The sequence below is a fragment of the Maylandia zebra genome, linkage group LG14, assembly GCF_041146795.1.
Source record: "Maylandia zebra isolate NMK-2024a linkage group LG14, Mzebra_GT3a, whole genome shotgun sequence".
Lineage (NCBI taxonomy): Eukaryota > Metazoa > Chordata > Actinopteri > Cichliformes > Cichlidae > Maylandia > Maylandia zebra.
The window spans coordinates 13,263,217-13,286,608 of record NC_135180.1 but is presented as its reverse complement, the minus strand read 5'-3'; the positions used below and the strand labels follow the sequence as shown (position 1 = coordinate 13,286,608).

The window sequence follows — 23,392 nt, the reverse complement described above, 5'->3', positions numbered from 1 at the left end:
GTTCCTGTGACAAATTCTTCTTAAAATATCTTTAAATATCTAATATTAATTTTCTATCGTACATTTTCCTGAAACAAATAATCAAGCATTGCGTTTAAGGAATTTTACGTATCTTTTAATACTTGACGTATTTCATTAATTTTTTTTTCATATAGTGACGCAGTGCATTTTTAATGACTTGATTAACGTTGGGTCTAGTTACAATCTTGTAGTAACCAATACCGCACAGTGGCGCTGTTGCGTTAAAGAAAGAATAGTGGCGCTCTTTGCGCTGTCTGGAGCACAACCAAAGAGCTGTCCCGTTAGAAACAAGATGATGCTCTTTGTTTCAGTTTGCGTTGTGGCCCGCTGCAATTCTTCAGACAAGTCACCGAGCGTACTGTCTGCTTCTATGTACACGTCAAAATTTGAACTGAAGATAAAGTAACTCACATAGCCGCTAACTGCCACAATCTTTAAATTGTGTTGTTGATGCCGTTAAAATGCCTGCAGCGTGCAGCGCATACGACACAGTTAATGCCAACTTAAATAAAATTAGATTAAAAATAATAGCCTCCATCTGTAGTGGATATCTTTGACTGTGATGAGTTTAATGGGCTCACGTTTGGCCTTGAGTCATGAAGACTCGCTGTGGCTGCATAACGGGATTTAAGCGAAGGCGGAAGTAGATGGCAGCATAGCTCTTGTCCCGTTAGCTAGCGCCAGGTCCATCGCCTGAAAACTCCTTGTTCGAGGAGACGCGAGGCCGCCCTGACAACAGACCCACCTAGCGATTCACTCTGTCTTTACGAGTCGACAACCATTAAAAAGAAGAAAGCACAGCTCTTTTAGTTTTAGCTAGCTAGCTTTCCGTCTCTCACGGTTTTATTCAACCCCCGCTATAGATTCTTTACCATGGCGGCGAGTGCGAAGAGAAAACAGGAGGAGAAACACCTGAAGATGCTGAGAGAAATGACGAGTTTGCCTCCCAACAGAAAGTGCTTTGACTGCGACCAGCGAGGCCCGACCTACGCCAACATGACTGTGGGTTCCTTCGTCTGTACCTCCTGCTCTGGCATCCTGTAAGTATTAAGTTGCACAGTGACCTTAGCTTAGACATGGCGCACACGATATTAATGCGCTTCGGCTACACGGGGTAAACCCAGCCAGTTAGTCAAATAGTAGCACTAGCTACCGTCAGATGGGGAACTAGAAAAGACGGAGGTAGTGTGAGTTTAGCTGTTTTGACATTGCAGTGTGGTGCGTTGGGCGGGGTGCATAGAGGTGTCAGGCGAGCGCACCAACCAGCCGAGATGCTAGCTAACGTTAGCATCCAGTGTTAGCAAGTGAACTTATCTGACACTTGCAAGCTAGGTCCACAGATAAGCCAGCTGCTGCTGCTTCCAGCTGCCGGTAACGTTAGGAAGCACCACCTAGTAACTGAGCCGGTCCGCCCTGTGGAGCCATATGTTTGAGTCACTTAACCGCATTTTCGCTGCAAACGTGATGGTCGACACTTGGCAGAGCGAAAGTCGTGTTATCTTAAGGCGCGACTGAGATAAATGTAAAATCTGTTATCAATTGTGCGAAGTTCACTCATCTATTTTGTGTTTTCGAATTATTTATCCTCTGGCATAACATCGCAGCTCGAATTAGAGCTGACAACGCAGTTGATCAAAAGCTTTTTTTCTCTCCGTGTATCTGCAGTTTACCTCCTACGACGGCTCTGAAGCCCATGCATTTACAAGCATTGTAGTTTCATTGTAGCAGAGTGGAGGGTTTTATTTGTAATTTTTTTTAATTAAAATCTTTGTGCAGTTGTGTGATAAGCATTTTTTTTAGCTTGGGATTAGTGGAGCACTCCGCTTCTTCTTATTTTGCCACACACACACATACGTCTCAGCTCAGCTGTCATATTTCCTTCTTGCATGTTGTATGATGCTGGATACATTCAGAAAGAAAATGGTTTAATGCAATAATAACAAATCAATTCGTCACTCAGTTTTACATCAGTTTAGTGGTAAATGGGGCAAAAGATGTACAACATGGAGGAAGTGTTTCCCTCTCACTGCCCGTGTTGCACTAATCATTCTCAATACTCTGCAGTAATCGACCTTTCAGACTGCACTGACATGTAGTTCACTGAGAAACAACACACACATGAAATGCTAAAATAAATTATAAGTGCTATCACCATCACCCATAAAGACACAAATACTTGAATTAGATCTGCATGCACCTTTTATACAGATCACCTTGCCATTTTCTGTTCATGAATAATTATCATTCTAAAAATGTTGTAGGTAAAAGGTAAGGTTTTTATTGCTTAGTAAATGCCCACTGACCAGGTTTGAGTTAATGTAGCTTAGCTTTGGTGAGCATTAGATAAATTACATGCTGGCTGATACTTTCCCTTTGTTTACCGCCACCAGTGGGTGTTTCTGTGGGGACGCCGCTGTGTATTTCCCAGGTGCTTGCCCTATTGCTTTAAATCCTGTAATAAGAGCTAATTAAGTTCATTTTTTTTAGCTTGAGATCTCTGTTCTAAACCTTATATCCTTTCTTTTTTGTCTTTCTCGCTGACTTTTGGTTAGATAAAGGTCACATTCAAGGAAAATCTTTCTGTTGGAAGAGTGTGGGGCTGAAAGCATAGATGTCTGTATGATATGCGCAGGAAGCTTGATCTGATTTTTAGGTTCAGGAAGTGGTGTGGCCCCACTGTGCTGCTACATCAGCAGCATGTGATGTTGTGTATGTGAGCAACAGGAAGTGGCTGTGAGGTCACGTTGGAATTATGAGTAGTTAAAATTCATGCGCAGACTTGATAATTTCAATCACTGTCTTGGCTTATTATGCCAATTTTCTGAATAACCATCGTGTTTTCTTTATTTTGTCCAAATAAACCAAAGCAAACTCATTACAGGTGGCTTTTTAATTCCTTTTTCTTTTAAGATTAACACTGTTGACTTTCTCTGGAGTGATGGAGAGTTCACAACAACTTACTTCTTAATAACCTTCTTCCTCCCGTAGCTGTAGTTGTTTAAAGGGTGGGGTTGGAATTTGCTATATAAACACATTCCTCATGATGGTGGAGCCTTTCCCAGGAGGAACGCCAATCGATGTCTTACTAGAGATTTGCTCATGACAGGAAGTAACCCCACTTGACCTATGTGTTCCTGAGTAATCAGAGTTGGGAAGGTGTCACAGACACCAAATGTGCTGATACATGATCTGATCAATGGCTAGTTACCAGAAATGACTCTAATATAACCCTGACATTTGATTTCTCAACAATGGTGTGGAATCTGTGAAACAGGGATGGGGTGACTAAATTAGTGAGTCACTAAATTAGGAATGGGTATTTTCTGTTGTATGAGACGCTTAATAACAGTACTGTTAAAAGACTAAAATATCGTTTTTTGCAGGGATCTAAAGCAGTGAAATGAAGTGTGTGGACTTTCCTCTCTTTGGAGACTTTGTGTTGCCAGTTTCTCTTACCCTGAGGCAGTTGCAGTATGCAAATGAGCCGAGTTCCTATCTCTGAACTAGTGCAATAGGGACTAGTTCATGATTATTTTACAGTGCAATATGTGGTACTGTTCTCTGACACGTTGTGATAAAAGCAGTTCCTTTATACTGTGCAGCTACTGATTGTTACTGCAATTTAATTCTCCTGAAAAAGTCACCTTAATATAAATTTTAAAATTTATAGAAGTAACAAAAATGACATTTTCAGAATTAGAACTCCTCAATGGGACCACACTGCTAAGACGTTGATATAATATTTAGACCTCAAGGGCTCTGGAAACCTCTCCCTCTATCTGACCTAGTTTAATCTTCGTAAGACTAGAATTTGGTCACTTATCTTCCTCAGGGAGCTGGAAAAACTTATCCAGTTTAAAAACAATTCGTTTTTTGTTTTTGTCCGTTCCTCTCTACAGTGCAGTATCAGGGGACCATTTTAGTTTTTAATACTCTGTTTTAGGGATTTGTAATGTCCTTCTACTTTAGTGTGACGTGGTTCTGCTGTGATTGGTCCGTGTGTATATTTTTGTAAGCCTAACACAAAGCACTAGTAAATGATTAAAAACTAAAAGTGCACTGCTTAAACATTAGTCATGTACGTGGCAGTCTCAGCATTTGTATGAAGGGAAAGCAAAACCCCCACACATTTTCATGCAATCTTTTCCACATTGACATAAAATTATGTTATTTCTTTTAGATCATTATGTTCTTAAATGTGAACCGACAGGTCTTTTGGGTGTTCACAAACAGCACGAATTAGCTAAACTGTAGCTTCTGTACTCTGTACCAGATAGCAGTGAATGGTTTTTTTGATTAAAGTCAATCCACTGACTGACGGATGTATTGAGAAAAAGGTTTAATGACAACAAGTTCTGTTAGAGGTAACAGCAGTGAATAATTTAACAGGCCCGTCTAGTATTTCAATGCCTTCAGCATCTGACTGCTCTGTGTATAACATCGTGTTTGTAAGCCACAGAAAGTTGATCCTGTTCACCTGGACGTAGCGTTTTCAGTGGCAGAAACATTTCGTCACTTATCCAAGTGACTTCTTCAGTTTGTAAACTTCATACAAAACTTTTCTTGTTATAAAGATGCAGGGGAAACATGCAAAACTCTTGGTAGTTCTTGTAGATGATAAAGCAGGAGTTCAAGTATTTAAAAACACTTGAATTAAGAGTTCTTTGTATATTATCCACAATCAAAAAACTAACTTTGCTTTAATTGTGTGTTCCTAAATGTTAATACCATGTCATTATGTCTCTGTAGCATGTTACTGTGTTTGAGATTAAAACTGAGGTTGATAAAAGCTGTTTTAATCATTTATATCTGTCCACCATACCTGTAAATACGTCTATTGTATAATGGGGCTTTGAGTGCTGTCGGAATGCTTCCTTTAACACATCTGTGTTATGGCTGATTAAATCCACTATCCATGTCCATAAGCGAGTGTATCTGTTGTGCTCCTGACATGCTGATGGCTGCAAAGGGAAACGGAAGGAAAAGATGCCTGTGGCCACTGTTGGCACAGTGTAATGGCTATCCTAATGATATTTGCTGATGATGGCTGTTTGAGTTTACTCACTGCTCACCACTTTCTCTGCTTTTAAAGGCATTTGAAGTTGCAGTCCAATTTATAATTTTAGTTACTTTCTGAAGACTGGTTAACAGCAAAGGTTAATGTAAGCAACTAGAAGCACAGATCCTTTTTTATAGAATTGAAGATTTATTTATTTATTTCAATATGTTTTATGTGTTGACAAGTACTTTTGTTAACTCGCAGTTAAAGTGGTCTTCACGCATGGTAAATGTTCTGTGGTCACCTTCTCACAAAAACAGGTGGTGACCGTGCCAGTCAGCACGACATCAGTTTTCACCTGTAAGCGATTCGAGGAAAACGTGCTCAGACAATCAGGCCTGGAGCTTAATAATAGACAAATGATTGCTCTTTTCAACTCCTACCATAACCAGGGATTTTTAATTTGGGCCATTGTGTCATTGACTGTGTGACCTTCTAAGGAAAGTGAGCCAGGCTTGTGTGGTCTAATGGGTGTTACTCCATAATTGAAGTTTCTATATTAAGGAAGATTGTTCATTCTTTTAATGTTTGGACAGTCTCAGTTCAGTCAGTGTAAGTGAAGAGAGTTTCACCCACTTCCTCTGGTTATTGTACTCCCTTTCTTTTTCTGTCAGTATGTCTCTCTGTCATTATTTGTCTCTTTCATTTCTCTCTATAATCATGACTTCTTATCCTCAGTTACTCACTTGTCCTAAGTGTCTCTCTCTCTCTCACACACACACACACACACACACACACACACACACACACACACACACACACACACACACACACACACCAGCAACCATTCAGCTTTCAGCTAATTAAATGGTCCCGTCCTGAGAGGTGGGCTCTGGAGTGTATCAAGATGAGGTTTTCATGTATGTTGTCTTCAAATTAAATTGACCCTTGTTTCTATTTTTCCATAGACGAGGACTGAATCCACCCCACAGAGTCAAGTCCATCTCCATGACAACCTTCACGCAACAGGAAATAGAGTTCTTACAGAAACATGGCAATGAGGTAGGAACGGCAATTCGGCCCTGTCAATTAATAAAGTTAGAAATTAAGCCCGAGGTCAACCTTCCCACTGCTTTCCTTTCTGACTAGTTAGATTAGCTTTTGGTTGAGCCATCATTGTTTGTCCTTGTCTATTCAATATTTAATAGACAGGTTGGCATAAAGTCAGCCTCTAAAAATCTTGAAATGGGCTGTGTCTGTTGTGAAAGTTCTGCTTTAGTGTTTGTATTTAAGTAGCCTGTTGCACATATGCTTGATAGGCACGCTTGAAATTCATGCGGACTATTATCATTTTACTGCGGTAGAAAGTTTTATAAAACAAACTCTAGATTAAAAAGTGCATGCTACTTTCCGACAACAAAAATTGTTGTAAGGCAAATGTTTTGTCAGTTTAATACAGGTGTTGTGTCACACTTTTATTGAATAGACAGGTCAAGAATTTCATGCATTATACTGGCACCTATTTACTTATGAGAAGTATAAACAATCGACCAGTTGCACTGTGCAAAATACCGAAGGGACGAGATATTTCGAGTAAACAGAGTACGAAATAGTGCAGTGCCACCCACGAAGGACAGTCTATTAAAGGATGTGGCAAAGTGGCATGGAAAGCAGACATGAAGGAGACTCAAGGTTGGAGCTGATGCATATACGCTTGAAGGCTGGTCTATAAATACTGCCTGTAAGTTACCTTTCTGTCTTCATAGAGCGCACTTGACAAACACTGAGCCGAAGGAGGATTTAATTTATGTGGCTGGTGGCTTACCCAACTAAAGTCTATATGGGAAATAATGTTATAAACTGTTGGTCATAAATTGGTGCCCAGTCCCAGTGTTTTCCTGTTTAAAGCAGTGTTTTTCTCACAAAGTATTTATTTTGACAACACCTAGATAATATTAATAGCTGCCCAAGTATAGTTGGTAACTCATATCAGCACAGAGTTTTTGTTTTGTTTGTTTTTATTATGTTTTATCCAGGAGAACAATGCCATCCACAACTGATCTACTTCTAGACATCCTGAAAGTCCAGTTGTGACTATTCAGCTCGCACCAGCCGTCCCCATGTCATTGTTTCTCTTTCTTTTTGGCTCATTTGCCGGGTTGTCATTGTGGTGGTCCTTAATAATGATGCACCGCCCCAAGGCTCATCCTGAAGTTAGACCTACTACAGCTTTACTGTCTTGAACTGTATGATGACCGGGAGTCTTCTGGTTCCCCCAGAGAGCCACTACCGTGCTGTTATAATGAGGTCACTGTGTCTGGAAACAGAAATAAGACCACTGCAGTCTAAGATGCATAAAATATATTATTTTGCAATTTATTTAAGGCAATATGTACACCAAACATGTTTGTTCTCCAATATTTTTACAGAAAAATAAAGTGGATCTTTTGGAATAGCTTGTTTTGGAAAGTCCTGAACTTGAGCAAACTAAAATGGAATAGCCTAAAGCACGTGGTCCACGTGAAGAATTCCACCCTCATCCCAGAGTCAAATGTGTTCAAAGCATGGGATAAAATTCCACCACTCCAATGTGGAATTTTATCCCAAGACAGAAATGCTTTTTTGTACTTATTGCTGCAAAGGTTCACACCAGGGCAGAGGTTCGCAACCCCTTTATCTGTCAGAGGGGGTTTTCTGTTTTGTTTTTTCTTTACTCTGCAACTTTATCTTACATGTGGCTTGTCTTTTTATTTGCTTGTCTATTTTTCCTTTATTGGAACAATTTCATTACTAATAATGACTGATGGCAAAGCTCTGTGCGTGTGTGTGCCGTTTCCTCCAAAAATCCCTTTCTCTAACTCTGTGTGTTCTCAGGTTTGTAAACAGATCTGGCTTGGTCTTTATGATGACAGAACCTCTTCAGTACCAGACTTCAGAGAACCACAGAAAGTCAAGGAGTTCCTACAAGATAAATATGAGAAAAAGAGATGGTATGTCAGTATCATAAGCTTGCTGAGAAAAGATCTTTGTCAGTGTGCATTGTGCAAAGGTTTTTTTTTTTTTTTTTCTCCCTCTCTCTCTGGCTTGGAATGTTTCACATGTGCCTCATAGCAGTTAGCCTCTAGCAAGCCACCAAATACCCCTCTTGAGATGTACAGAATCTAGGTCATTACAGTAAAGCTGCTCTATATGCAAGACTTAATTGCTCCATGAAGTTATAGGCTTTAATCAACTGAAATATGTATGAGCTTTTTCTAGATGTTCTAGAGCTTCTTTTTTGACTCTGAATAAAATTGTCATTGGTGTTTGTGAAATAAGAACTAGCCAAATGATTACTGTTTTAAGTTTAAAAGTTAGTCACTGATTGTCGCTGATCACTCAGTGATTTAAAAGATAAAAGAAAACAACCAACAAACTGTGATGCATCTTTAACGGCTTCTTGTAAGATTTTTATTTATCCTCTGCATTTTGTTATGACAAATTTGATACACCCAAAGTGTGAATTGGGTAAGCATGGATGTTGTTACAAAACATCAACTCATCCATCTAGTGTTTAGTCTGAAATATGATCAAAATGAGAGCAATGACTAGTGCATGTTTGAACATGCTAGGTTTGCTGCAGACAGGCATTCACGTGGTCTGCTCTGTTGTGCGCACACACAACTTGTAGTGTCTCACTCTTATAAATGGTAGTTTAAAACTAACACTATTTATTTATTTATTTATTTTTTATTTATTTTTTATTTTATTTATTTATTTTAGTGTAAGTAATGCATAAATTGTTGATTGCTTCCAAGGTACGTGCCTCCTGAGCAGGCCAAGGTAGTGGCGTCAGTCCATGCCTCCATCTCTGGCTCCTCAAACAGCAGCACCAGCAGCACCCCAGAGGTTAGACCACTCAAGTCCCTGCTGGGGGAGTCGGCACCGTCTCTACACCTCAACAAGCACACCCCACCAAATCAGGTGAGACTTGCATAGTGTACACACATGCACACAAGTCATCATATGATTAACACATATGTTGGACAGCATAAACCGGTTCTTGTTCAGTGTGCCATATATGCCACATCTAGCAGGGTTGAGGTGAAAATATGTAGTTGTTACTACATATTCTCCCCTCAGGTTGGTCTTTACAATGGTGTGAATATTTACGCTGTTACACTTTCAGCTTTGAACTGGGTTATCAATCGACAGTTAACACTCAGCATTGTTGCCGATGTTAAAATGAAACCTTATGATGGGCTTTAGCGGAAACGATGCTACCAGTTGATGACCTTGTTTACGTTGCTGAATGCTCTGTGGTTCAACACTACCACAGTTACTTAGTAATCCATTTACACACACATCCCTAAATGCTTTACTGACATGTTTACATTGGACTTAATTTGCTAAGTGATTTGCTAATTAAAAAGTATCTCATAGATACAAAGAAAATAACGACTCTTCGCACAAATGCAATGACAGATTTATTGACAACAGGTGCAGTCCAGGATTAGACTGTGAATTGTTTCACAGCAGTATTAAGAAGCCATGTCTTTAAAGACAAAAGCATATTCATCTTGTTTATGATAAATGACCAAATTTGCCCACTGAGATAAGGTTCATCTTTCATCGCTAATGAGACAGTGTCACCACAGTCTGTTTTTTCACGTGGCCTATTATCTCCTCTTTATTAATTTGCATGAAGGCTGTTTAGGAGCTCATTTATACCGGTTTAGTTATTTATTAAATTTTTTTCAAATGCATCTCTTGTCGTCACCAGTCTCCTGTAGTGAGCCGTGGACAAACCCAGCAGCAGCAGCTCCATGACAAGAAATATGACCTCCTCAGTGACTTGGGTGGTGACATCTTTGCTGCCCCGCCCAACATGAATGCAGGCGCCAGCTCCAGTTTTGCTAACTTTGCACACTTCAACAGCCACACAAGTAAGCAACAGACCAATAACACTCATGTTTTTGTTAGTTGCAGTAAGTAATGTAGTTACCACTTTAAAACACTTGTAGGCAAGGTTTGCTTCAACCAGTGTTTTCAAGTTTCACTATTGAAATGTGCATGGCATAGCGTAGCCAGCAAGTTGTCTCTGATGGAGATCCCAACTAGAGTTGGTTAAACTGCCTTTTCAAGAAGGTCACACCAGTATCTCATTTCCCTGGGCATGTACAATGTACATGAAGATAGAAGTCCTCAGCACATATAATCCACAATAAACAACAAAAAAAGCCCCAATTACCAATCTCTTACCAATAAATAACTGCGTTTATAGATATTGGATGTGGGGTGGGCACTTCTCCAGAGGTGGTGTATTTACTACATTAGATGGGATCAGGATGCCACCAGTTTGGAGAAGATGTGAATTTGCTATACATCAGGAGTCATGATGTGCTCTTGGATTGTATCAAAATATATTATAAAATTGCATCAGACAGACAAATTGCCATGGTTACTAGTACTTGTAACATGTGGCTGTTAGCATTTGCTTTCAATTGAGGATAATGTCCTCTCATTTCTCCCTCAGAGCCTTTAAGATTCATCCTTAATGCAAGAACTAAAGTGGCGTTAACACACCTAAAAAACATGCACACAGGTGTGTTAAAATTAATGATGTGTGTAGTGCTAAGCACACAAGTCCTGCTTTATATTTGGGTGTGCACATGAAGGACTCTTGGGTGTTACTGGGAAATAGTGAATGTCGAGGTATATAAGCTGCTACGCATTTTAAGTTGCACTGCTCTACTACTCTGATTATTCCTCACATTTAACACATCACCCATTGTATTTTATTAGTAGTGTTTAACCCATTGTATTTGTTTTGCAGTCATTCATGTCTTTGGATATTGTATGCATTCATTCATTAATCCATTTTTTCCCCTCACTTTTTTTTTCCTCCATCTGTTTGTCTGTACAACACCTCTACACAACTTCAAGTGGCACAGAATACCAAAGGAGAGGCAGACTTTGCTAATTTTGATGCATTCGGGAACACTTCTGGGTCGACAGGTGGTTTTCCCTCTGCACCCCAAGCACCATTTCAACCCCCAAATACAGGTAGAGCAAGCTGGTTTTACTGGACAAATAACACAACTAAGTCAATAACACAGAGGAACAGGTTTGCTTTATGTACACAGGCAGACATGTAAAAAATTTACATAGACAAATAATTTAGTCACACACACACCTCAATGGTAGTCAAAATTTCTCTCACATCATCATTTGTTGGTTTATTTAAACTGTTGTATCACCTCTGTTCCCAAACCTTTACATATGTGTAGTGTTCATTCATTTTTTTGTTCAAATGTAAACATTTCTTTACACCAGAGAGTTGTACGGTTTTCAGATGATCCTGTTTAAAAGAGAGTAAAAGAGACTAAGACGTGAAGTACTGTGTTCAGGAGATTATCCACTGTACCTCACTAGAGACATTTACTGTAAACTTTGCTTTGGGCATACACAAGCTTCATACAGCTTAGCCACATGTCTGAGAAACTAACATTGTTGCGTACTTTTGAGGTTCTAAATTAATGCTGGTGTTGTGCAATAGATGAGCGCTAATCAATACATGCGTTGTTAGCCAAAGCTTTCTCGCTCTCTCTCCTACAGTGTTTCAAAAATACATTGGCAGCTTATTGACACATCCTCTGGCTTATTTTCAGCACTTTGACTCATAAGTCACATACTCTTATTTGAACAGTAGTTACTGCCACAAACTTCACTTCCTGTCAGGAAAATGTTGTACTACAGTGCCCTCTGCTGGAGGTGCATATTGACTCTGTGTGAAGCGGCCTCCTTAGTGTTTATTTTTATTGGAAACATTTTTAAGTGGCTTTCTCACAGATACTGACTGCCTTGCACTGTCTGCCTTCAGCTGTCAAATCTGTCTTACTTGTTTTTTGTTTTGGGTTTTTTTTTTTTTTTGTTTTGTTTTTTTATCCTTTGCTTTAGCAGTATTTGATTTGCTTTGATTTAGCACTTCATAATGTTTACCTCTGGGTTACCTGACATCTTTTCTTTGATTTCTCTGCCATCTTACATTGCTCATTACCCCATTTCTGCCTCTCTCTTTGATTTGTGGCTGCAAGCGTTCACTGTGCTCTCATCCAGCCGCAGTATGGGTGAGTTTGCCACTGCTCTGCCTCTCCAGTGTTCACACAGTAAGTCTCTCTGCGCTTGCCCTCATAACAGCTTTCACTCTCTCACCCATCTTGTATGTGTAGTCATTGTGATCCCAATCCTCTCTTTGGGTGGTGTGTGTGTGTGTGTGTGTGTGTGTGTGTGTGTGTGTGTGTGTGTGTGTGTGTGTGTGTGTGTGTGTGTGTGTGTGTGTGTGTGTGTCACTGTGTTGTTTTTTGTTTGGTTTTTTTTTGGTCCATTTATACTAAAATTAACAGCTGATAAAGCTCAGTGGTTAAACATAAGTCTACTAATCTTTGATTGTTGCAATGATTAATATGACCTACTGTGCAAAATAGACCAAAGTGTATAAAAATCCAACAAGGCAACATGAAAAGAGATGATAAGAGGAGATGCATATTTTCCCCTCAAGCAATAATAATATTTTTTTTAATGTGCTTAGCCTCTAGATTTTTATGCAAAAATTACTTCTACAAAAGCTTTTACCCTAGAATCTATTTTTTGTAAACTGTAATGTGGGATGCCTTTAAACTCGGACTCCTTTAGTGTCCCTGACCTAAAACTCATTAAATAACCAATATTTCATAGAAAGCAGTGAACTGCTGATTAAAATGCAGCGGTATCGGTGTCATTACTAAAAATTGCCTTCTCTCCCCCTTAGGGTCACAACAACTGTGCTGCGTCCCAGTTAGCTCTGATTGTTTTACCTCGGTGTCCAAAATAATTTATTATTCTGTGTTTGCTTTTAATGGGCTCCATACAAATCTGCTCTTCATGTGCTGCAATTTGGAAATTACTGCTCTGTAGCAAAACCTCAATTTTTCTCTGTAATATGCAGGAATGTGTGAACTGAGGGTTTCCAAGCATTGACATGGCGTGTTGAATTAGTTGCATAAAGATGTCCAGAGTGATTATTTTGCAGTCTGTTGCAGAAAATAGGTAAACATTAAGAGATTAATGTTTCGTTTTGCTCTAACACGTTTAGACCTGCTTGAGTGTGATCGTGTTGATATTACAGCGCTCAGTAAAATCTGCAGGGTTGTTGGCATATTAAAGAGATTTTTTTGGGAGATAGCAACTTGTTTTCTATCTCTCAGTGAATACATTTTGATGAGTTTTGTCTTTAACTTCCTTTCTCCACAGTATCGTGGTGAAGTCGGAAGTATTGGAGTTACACAAGAAAATTGCTGCCCTGCACATGCTCAGCCTCTAACACATATAAGTGCTAATTGTGTGTGCTCTTTTGGTTCATAGGCTAATGAAAAGCCAGCATAGTGCAGTGTAACAAAGGACAGATGTTGCTATCTATCCTTTAGAAGGTGTCCCTTTACCAGCCTGACTCCCAAGTTTACCCTTCATGCAGCTTCTTCTCTCCCTCTCCAACCTGTTTTGTTGTTTCTCAAAACCAACAATTACAGTCCCCCTTATGACTCTTTAATCTCTCTCTTTCATACAGGTAGCGCCTCAGGGGGACTAGCAAATGCCAGTTTTGCAAATTTTGAGAACTTCCCCAAATCGTGTAGTGCTGACTTTGGATCCTTCAGTTCCTCCTCCCAGAGTAACTCCACAGGAGCTGGCAGAGACGTTGTACAGAGTACTAACATTTCTGCCGATAAATACGCAGCCCTGGCTGACCTGGATAACATATTTAGCTCTGCCGAAACAGAGCCAGGTAAACCCTTCATGCCTAGCCTGTTTCATAGATGTCCATTGTAGGGCTAGAGAATGACTGAAAAACAAAAATACAAACTGAAAACTAGGTTTAATTAGGCGCATAGATTTAAGTCCCTATAAGTTTTCTTCTCCTGGCAGGGATAGGCAGTCTCTAAAAAAGGGCTGGTTTACATTTTCTAGCAATTTAGAGGTCAGAAGTTTACATACACTCATCGTGGGCATGAATGTCAAGGTAATTTTGGGCTTTTAGACTAATGACTTAAAAAAATTGCACACGTTTTAATTCGTTTGGGAGGTTATCTAATTCATTTAGGATCAAAATCATAAATATGGACTCAAATATATGCGTACATTCACTTAAATCTTTTAATAAGCAGTGCTAAAGGTTCTATAATCTTTTAACTTGACAAGGCCAAAACCTTTTAACTTCTCGTTACTGATGATTGACTGTAACTGGTAGTTTCTGGCCTCTTTGCCAGCATAAAAAGAATTTGTTTGAGAGCAGCCATTGAATTGACCAATACTCGTATCTTCACTGACTTCCTTGGACTTTGAACAATCCTGCTTCTTAGAACAATGACAAAGAAATGCTCAAAATCCCCAAATTGCCAGGACATTAATTCTTACAGGGAATGTAAACTTCTGATCACGATTGTCTATACCTCAATGTTACTGAACCAGCTGCAAAAAGGCAACTGGACATGACTGAAATGCCTCCTCACTTCTGTGAATGCTATACATCTAGGTTTGACTGAAGCATTTTAATACCACATTATTAGAAGTTTGGTGTTTGAGTATCTGTGAATTGTACTGAGCTGGTTTTTCTCATATAAATATGTATTTTTGGCCTAGAAAATATACACTTCCTAATGACCTAACATTTATTCCCTATTAATTTCAGTAGGTTCAGTATGGCAGCTATCTCCGGACCTCTTTGAAAGTTTAACAGCATTTTCTTCTGCATTAAGTGAACTGAGGTAAATTGAACCTGGCTTTCCTTTTATGTACTTCTATTCTAGGAGGTGGTATTCCTGGTGGGGTGAGCTCAGCAGCAGCAGCAGCAGGAGTGGGTGGTTTGCCTCAGAAACAGCCAGCAGGTGGAGACCGCTATGCTGCTCTAGCTGAGCTTGATACAGTCTTCAGCACCTCAGCACCTGCCACCATTGTTTACAATACCACCAGCACCTCACAAGGGTAAGAGACTGCACAAACCAACATAAATCAGACAAATCTTTTTTCTTCATTCTGATGATCAGTGTTCCAGAATACAGTTAGGAAAAGGCCACCGAGTACCTTTCTTTTTGCATCCTTTCCTAAACTTATGTGCTAACGGTGTGTCACTACAGGAGTGTGTTTGGCTCAGAGACGGGGGTGTCAACAGCACAAATACAGCAGGCTGTGCCCAGCATGGCTCAGGGTTTTGGAGGTAAGTGAACTTAAACACGTCTCTGATTTGTTATGGTAACAATGTTCACAAAATTGACACGGTTGTTAGTAATTGTTCATGTTTTACATTTCTAAATAATTTTAGAGTGAGGTTGAGGAAACTGAGACAATCACCGAGAGATTTGGCAGTTTCATTTTGTACAACTTGCGTACTTAAATGATGATTCTTAAAGCATCATAACTTTATCATAACTTAAAACTTAATTTGGCAAGAATCAGCCTAGTATGGTCAAGAATTTATTTTTGTTTCATTAACATTAGTTAATTAGTTTGTTGTGATGTATAAAGGACATTGACGTGGAACTGTCAAAACACCCTCTATAAGCTATCTTTAAAAAAGAAAAATGTTTAATGTATTCTTCTGCTTAGGACTTCATGCTAATTAATGTTAATTTGATGCTGTTTTTCCCATCAGCACACCCAACCAATCCATTTGTAGCTCCTGGTGTTGTCCCAGCAGCAGCTCCAACCAACCCATTCCAGTGCAATGGCAGAGCAGCAACTGTTGCAGCTGCAGCAGGTTTGTTTTTGTTGGCTGTGTCTGTGTGTGTTTTGAGAATCACCTTACTCACTTAACACCCTGCTTACTCACTTAGTTTAGTAGTTCAGTTTAACAGTGTGTATAGAAATTAAATGCACTTGTTCAGTCATAAAGTTAGTGTATTAAAAGCTGTCTTTTTTTGCACATTGGAAGTGGCAACCTTTGCCTGTGCTACCTCAGAAGTGATTATATCTCTGACAGTGCCAAACACAGAAAAAGCAACAGGAAAGTGGAGGAGGGCAAAAAGATTGAAAACTACAATTCACTATGGAACTGGTTAGCAAGAGAAGTGTTGCCATTTACTGGTGTGCAGAGATTGATTTTAAAAATAAATCGGTATGGTGAAGAATTTTTAGATTCAGTTGTCTGTCTTATTGTCCTTGGCGTGCTGGACAGGCTTGATGAGGGTTCTTCATTGGCATGGGTATCCTCCCACCTTTGGTAGGTTTGTTTGTGCTAACTGCTTCCCCTTTGCTCTCATGTGCTTTGCTCTGCCAGTGAATGATTTTAGCTGTCACTGAGGAAAATCTCGAAAGACGTAAACACGGCACCACTGAAATAGCCCAATAATCCAGTTACCATTTCATCACAGAGGAACAGAGTGAAGCTGAATGAGAAATGACTAATAACGATAGGTTTGAGGATGGATTCATGTTTCCCAAATATCTGTGGTTTCTGCAGCATGGTCCTCTTCTCGGTTAAAGAATTAAAGGGGAAATATTAAACTTTATTGTTCATTAAACGAAAACTTACACCCTGAGTTATTAATCACGCTAATTACCAGATATGCTTCATTCAATGAATGAATGAAGCCTGTATCACTTTATCAGCTGTAAACTGTGTGTGTGTGTGTGTGGGTGTTTTCTTTTGTTTTTCTTAAATCACTGATAGAATTGCTTGGTTTTTAGCTGGCTGTCTGACACATTTTGATCCCAGCTGTTGCTCCTGTGTGTTCACCAGAGATCAGACACTGCCACTAAACTTACTGATAGGGATGGGTATCGTTTAGGTTTTATCCGATACCGGTGCCAAACCGGTACTTTTGAAACGGTGCTGATGCTTAAATGGTGCTCAAACCGGTGCTTAAAGAATGGAGAACACAAAATTGGTCAAAAATCTCTCATGTTCAGCTGTTTGTTTTTTTTTGTTTTGTTTTTTTTTGTAAAAAGATAACAGTGTTAGCCTTTTCTGCAGCTATAGGGCATATATGGTATCACTCTTGGCTGGAAGCAGTGCTTAAACAATGGGAAAAAAACACAAACTTTGTCCAAAACCTCTCATGTTTAACTGTTTTCCACTTTTTCTTTGGTCATTTTAGCCTTTTTGGCCAGGGTGAAGGGAGTATCTGCCATCAAACAAGAAGACAGCTGCATGTAACTACGACGTGTTGTTAGTTCACCTTACATGCATTAATTTAATAACGTGGTTAGCCTTCTCAACGTAAATTACACACCAACAACATTAAGCTACTCACGCAGAGCAGAACAGCTGCTACTGTCATCATCATCCTCATCATTTCTGCTACACTGGCAGGGCTAGGGGCCAGGACTCTCCTCTTCGGGTTTTTGGGGGGTGTTGCTAACTCCGGGTCCGATAACAGGCAACCCACCCGCAGTAGATGCGCTCGATGTGAGGTCTCGCAGCAAGCTATCAAATACAGCGCATTTCTTGGCGTTTAAAAAAACACTATACGTCGCCAGGTGTTTCATCAGATTTGAGATGTTACCTCCTTTGACAGTATCACAGTATCAGCTTAAAGCACTTGTTGCAGGCTGCTGAGTTTGCATATTTTGCTGTGAAGTACAGCCAGACTTTTGACCACTTCGCCTTGGGCATTTTTACTCTGTAGCTCTGCTCTAAAATAACGTATGTACCTGGACCCGCCTACTATCCTTGGAAACGTAAAATGATTGGCTAGAATTCAAAGTGTATCACATCTCAGGAAAAAAAGCACCGAAATAAAGCACCGAAATGTGCGCTGCTTTTCGGTCTGGTTACTACCGTTTATGTCAGAACCGGTGCCATCATGGCACCGGATACCGGTACCCATCCCTACTTACTGATGTCTGATTCTGACTCCCTCTTTTCTTTTTTCTACAGCTTGTGTGCAGACACTCTTATTGCATGTGTTTAAACTAGCCAAATAAAAAACGAAACAAAACTGAGATTCTGACAATCCCAGCACGACACACAATACTGAATTGTAGACGTTTTTGCCCAAAACGAGTCACACTGGGTTACAGAATCGCAGCAATAGATCAAACCAAATTTTGCCTATGTGTTGAGCTTTTGTTGGTTCCTAAATGTTGCTGTTCTGCTATTTTGCAGCACCATTTGGCACAGGCTCCATGAGTATGCCAGCTGGATTTGGGAATACTGCAGCCTTCAACCTCCCCACCAGCTTTAGTGGAACGTTCCAGCAACCCTTTCCTGGTCAGGCTCCCTTCCCTCAGCCTCCCGCCTATCCCCAGCAACCCAACGGTGTGTGTCATGTAGACAATAATGGCTATGGTGAGATTTGAGCTGTAGTTGTCAAGTGGTCGTCTATAAAATTTTTCTTCATGTAATATTTGGTTCACTCAATTAACCCTGACGGAAGAGGTCTTATTTGATTTGGTAATATTATTGATATTATTGTTTTAATTATATTTATAGCTATATGAAAATAATATAGAGCAAGCTAGATAGATAAATGAGAGAGAGAGAGATCCATGTCCATCATGTAACAGTTGAAATCACATTATGTCTTTCAGGTGGAGGATTTCCAGCCTTCGGCCAGGCCAAGTCTGTTGCAACTCCTTTTGGGCAGGCAATGGCAGGACCTATGGTCTCTAGCAACCCTTTTCTGGTTAGTCTGGTGGCTATGTGCTATAGTCTCCTGGATCAGTACTGTGCAAAAATCTTAACTCATCTTTCATTTCTTACAGTGGCTTGCAAAAGTATTCGGCCCCCACAAACATGAATCAATTTTATTGGAATTCCACATGAAAGACCAATACAAAGTGGTGTACAAGTGAGAAGTGGAACAAAAATCATACATGATTCCAAACATTTTTCACAAATAACTGAAAAGTGGGGTGTGCGTAAATATTCAGCCCCCTGAGTCAACACTTTGTAGAACCACATTTTGCTGCAATTACATCAGCCGGTCTTTTAGGGTATGTCTCTACCAGCTTTGCATATCTAGAGACTGAAATCCTTGCCCATTCTTCTTTGCAAAACAGCTCCAGCTCAGTCAGATTAGATGGACAGCGTTTGTGAACAGCAGTTTTCAGATCTTGCCAGAGGTTCTCGATTGGATTTAGACCTGGACTTTGGGCCGTTCTAACACATGGATATGTTTTGTTTTAGACCATTCCATTGTTGCCCCCCAAAGGGGGCTGAATAATTACACACACCCCACTTTGCAGTTATTTATTTGTAAAAAATGTTTGGAAACATGTATGATTTTTGTTCCACTTCTCACGTGTACACCACTTTGTATTGGTCTTTCATGTGGAATTCCAATAAAATGTATTAATGTTTGTGGCTGTAATGTGACAAAATGTGGGAAAGTTCAAGGGGGCCGAATACTTTTGCAAGCCACTGTAATATCTTGCATCTAAGCAGCCTGGCGTTTTCAGTTCAGTTCTTGTGCCTGAACATTTTCAGATGTTTGTTTAAGCCACTTGACCTGTCAATCATTCAAGTATAAAAAAGGTGACTAACTCAATGCATGACCCAGTGTTTCTACACATAGCAGACAACTTGGAAATGAACCAGAACAGATTATTTAGTTGAATCTGTGAAAAATGCCAATAAAAACATAGTTTGATAGATATAAAATGGCATTTGTGTATGTGTTAGGACAAAAAGAATAAGACAAAAAGTATAATGAAAGTCATGCTGTTAAGAAATAGATTTCTTTTTTTTCTTTCTTTTTTTTAAATCCAACAAGAGCTGACACAAGACATGAGAGCTGACCCTCATCATTTGACGCTTCAGTTGATCCATCAGAAATAGTCTTAGTGGAAGGGTGGCCGACAAGAAGCCATTCTTCAGGAAGCAGTATGTTCAAAAAACGTCAGGAGAGGGTTCCACTGTGTATACAGACATCTGTAAGACACTGTGGAGACTGGAGCCTACCCCGGCTACCCGTGAGAGGCAGCCAGGCTTTTACAGGGCTAACATGGAGAGACAACCATTCATACTCACACCAATAACTCATGCAAACATGGGGAGAATATGCAAACTCCACACTAGAGCTGGGCGATATGAGATTTTTTCATATCACGATATGTTTTTTTCATTTCAGGCGATAACGATATCTATCACGATATAAGCCAAATAACTATATTTGTAAGATTTAGATGTGCCGTTGCTCACAAGTAAAATGTGAAATAATCAGCAGCTTGTTTTTATTTAAATATTTATTTCCCATAATAAGTTCAACAGGGTAGATGTACTTAACTCATTCACTGCCATTGACGTCTATAGCCGTCAATTGCAGTGAATGAGTCAATGGGTTTAACTCATTCACTGCCAATGGCTGGCAGTGAATGAGTTAAGGAACATGAGACTTTTTCAGATAAATAAAGGCAAATATTGCAAACTACACAAAAGGCAGCCGCTAAAGCGTTTAAGTTTCAAAATAGAACAAACAAAACAGACTAAATTGTCAATTCCACTTAGAAACAAAATATTAATTCTAAAAATAAATCTTAGTTTGTTTTACAGAAGAACAGACAAAACTGACTAACTTTTGTCAATATCAAATAAACTGAGAACTAAAAGGAAATTCTCAATCTCTCCTTGTTGTATAGCTGATCTTTTCAAACAGTTTTAACAGTTACTTTAGTCTGACAAAAGCCGAATGACGAATTAGCGCTTCCAGTCAGAGACTGAGGCTACGTCCACACGTACACGGGTATCTTTGAAAACGGAGATTTTCCGTTTTCGTTTTAAAAAATAATCCCGTCCACACATAAAGGCAGAAATGAAGGAAAACGCTGCTAGGAACATGCCAAAGCAGCAGGTGGCGCTAGATTCCTAACCGTGCAGAAATGTTGGCCAATCAGAAGTCTAGAAGCCTCGGTGGGAAAAAGTAAACAAAGCTGGGGCATAGAAGCAGAACCGAGTCGTATGTGTGGAGGGACAGTAACTGTGTGTATATGTAAGCATTTAAACACTGCAGAGAGTAGAATTAACAGTAACAGTCTTGTAGAAATTCATTTCACCGAAACAATAACGTGGCGCAGTGTGACGCATGCACCAGTTTATTGTATTTCCAGACTTGCTTTCGGCACAATTTACAGTGCACGCTACTCTGTTTTTTGTCAGACTTGAAATAGCCGAAATACCTTCACACTACGGAACTTCTTTGGCTCTTCTGTTCGACAATCTCTCCGGCATTGGAACCATCATCTGTTTTCTCTTCGGTCACGCTCGGTTGATTTTTCTAGTCGGCACACTCGTTTCCTCCATTACGAGCTGGCTCCATTACCCGCTGGCTGCTTCCCAAACAAACACAACTTGGCACTTGTGCTGTACGTAACAAGTCACGCGACGTGATGCTGCGGCTGTGATTGGTTCGGCTCTGCGCTACTTAGTTTGGATTGGCTGACCTTTTTTTTTTTTTTTTTTTTTTTTTTTTTTTTTTGAGGACAAGAGCGGCGAGGTCTATCGCGATAGCTTAATTTCTCTATCGAGTCAAAGTTATATCGCGATACATATCGTTATCGTTCTATCGCCCAGCTCTACTCCACACAGATAGTGGAGTCGAACTCAGGACCTTCTGAACCACTTTGCTGCTATATTTGTCACCATGACAATGATCCTAAACACACTGCCAAAAGCAAATCTGAATGGAAAACCACGCAGTGGAACACTATCAGTCATGGATTAGCCTCCTCAGAGCCCGGGCCATAACATTATTGAAGTAGTGTGGAATCATCTTGACAGAAAAAAGAACAAAAGTCAGCCGACATCCAAAGAAGAGCTTTGAATGTCCTTCAAGAAGCCTGGAGAACTATTCCTCATGACTAGTTAACGTAATTACTAGAGAGCTGCCAAAGAGGGTTTAGTCTGTGTTGAAGAATAAAGGTGGTGATACAAAATTTGGACTTTGGTATATTAGAACCTGTACAAACAGTTGTTGACTCATGCTGTATTTTCCTGTGTGTCACAGGAAAAGTGTTTCACATTTGAATAACCTCCTGCACCTGTTGATAAGATAGATAAGATAAAGCTTTATTAGTCCCACACATGGGAAATTTGTTGTGTCACAGCAGAAAGTAGACAGTGCAAAGTTAGAACAACACAAATGAAAGAAAAAAGGTATAGGAGAAGATAAAAAGAATAAAAAACTATATGCAATAGAATAAAATACTACGAGGTGGCTCGAGACTATTGCACAGCACTTTTGATCTGTGTTTAACACAAAAATAAATTAAGAGACTTCAGTTCTTTGTGTAGATTTTATTGTGAGGGATGGCTTTGGTTTTTGTTTTTTGTTTTTTGAATAACCAGCCCATTGCTCTGGTGAACAGCCATATAGCTAGCATACTTTCTTCTCAGTTAACACTGGACAAGAACCTTAGTACACAGTCTAAATGCGTGCTTCCCTTTTTCGTTCTAGGGTGCGGGTCCACCTGCGCAGTATCCAGCTGGAGGCTCTTCCACAAACCCCTTCTTATAGCGGTCCATCATGTCAGCTGCACTACAGGGTCAACAACTGGCACGCTTGCACCTATTGCACTGTTTTTGTTTCACAAGTAGCTTTAAAAACACAATGTTTGTAAGAATTTGTATTTTCTATCGCGGTTTGTCATAAATGGAACATTATGCGACACAGTCGTGCTGACACTGTCGAAGGCTACAAAACAGTGATGGTGTGTGCAGAGGGGGAGGTCGATGCCCTCCCCTTTATTTAACCTGTGAACTAGCCTGGCCTCTACTGAGCCACAATGTATAATCGAACTGGTTGAAAACTAAGTTATTGCATACAGTATATCCCATTCATTATGCTGCAATTCTGTACATTTTTTTTCTTTTAGGAAATTAGCTCTTTGTGCATATCAGTATTTGTATCTAACACACAGAATTTGCTAAGACAGAACTGTTGCTTTGAAAAGCTAATGGGTACTGCCAGTTACTGTATTTGTAAAGAACCAAACTATTTGTGCAGGACCCTTTTAGATAAACTGTTCTCACTAAGGAAATGAATATATTCTGTTGTCAAGGTGGGGTTAGGGTTAGGAGGAGGACTGAATGCTACATCAGGGATGGGTGGGGTGGGGGGCTCGTTTCTCTGTTGTCTCCGCCCTGCTGACAGAGTTGCAACACTTCAAATGACAGTCAGAAGAAATGGCTGATGAACTGAAAACCACTTACGTGCATTGGGTATTAAAAAAGTTTAAGTTAAGGTGTAAATATATACAGTATATATATTAAAATGAATTTTAAGTAAAAAGAAACGACCAAAGCATTCATTTATATGGATGTGTGAAACATTCTTTTATTGTTTTTGTACAAAAAAATGATTTCTATTCATCATGTTGAAGTAAGTAATTTAAAGACTTTTTTTCTGCTACTTATGAACTAAT

At 39.7% G+C, this 23,392-nt stretch overlaps 1 protein-coding gene across 11 annotated transcripts; it reads left to right on the top strand.

Moving 5' to 3' along the window:
• Nucleotides 1–651: 651 nt before the first annotated feature.
• agfg1a (ArfGAP with FG repeats 1a) lies at nt 652–23,263 on the top strand. Of its 11 annotated transcripts, none has more exons than XM_024799498.2 (15): nt 652–1,061; nt 5,989–6,082; nt 7,895–8,010; nt 8,818–8,983; nt 9,783–9,945; nt 10,536–10,604; nt 10,946–11,065; nt 12,097–12,129; nt 13,605–13,820; nt 14,842–15,016; nt 15,169–15,248; nt 15,684–15,788; nt 18,138–18,320; nt 18,563–18,657; nt 22,426–23,263. In XM_024799498.2, exons 1-15 carry the CDS (start codon nt 895–897, stop codon nt 22,483–22,485), a joined length of 1,842 nt encoding a protein of 613 aa, XP_024655266.2. In that variant the 5' UTR covers nt 652–894; the 3' UTR covers nt 22,486–23,263. The 11 variants fall into 11 exon arrangements, with proteins under 11 accessions (XP_024655266.2, XP_024655264.2, XP_024655265.2 ...); XM_024799496.2 differs by having other exon boundaries at nt 12,097–12,168; XM_024799497.2 differs by having other exon boundaries at nt 653–1,061; nt 12,097–12,168; nt 18,138–18,290.
• Nucleotides 23,264–23,392: the final 129 nt, after the last annotated feature.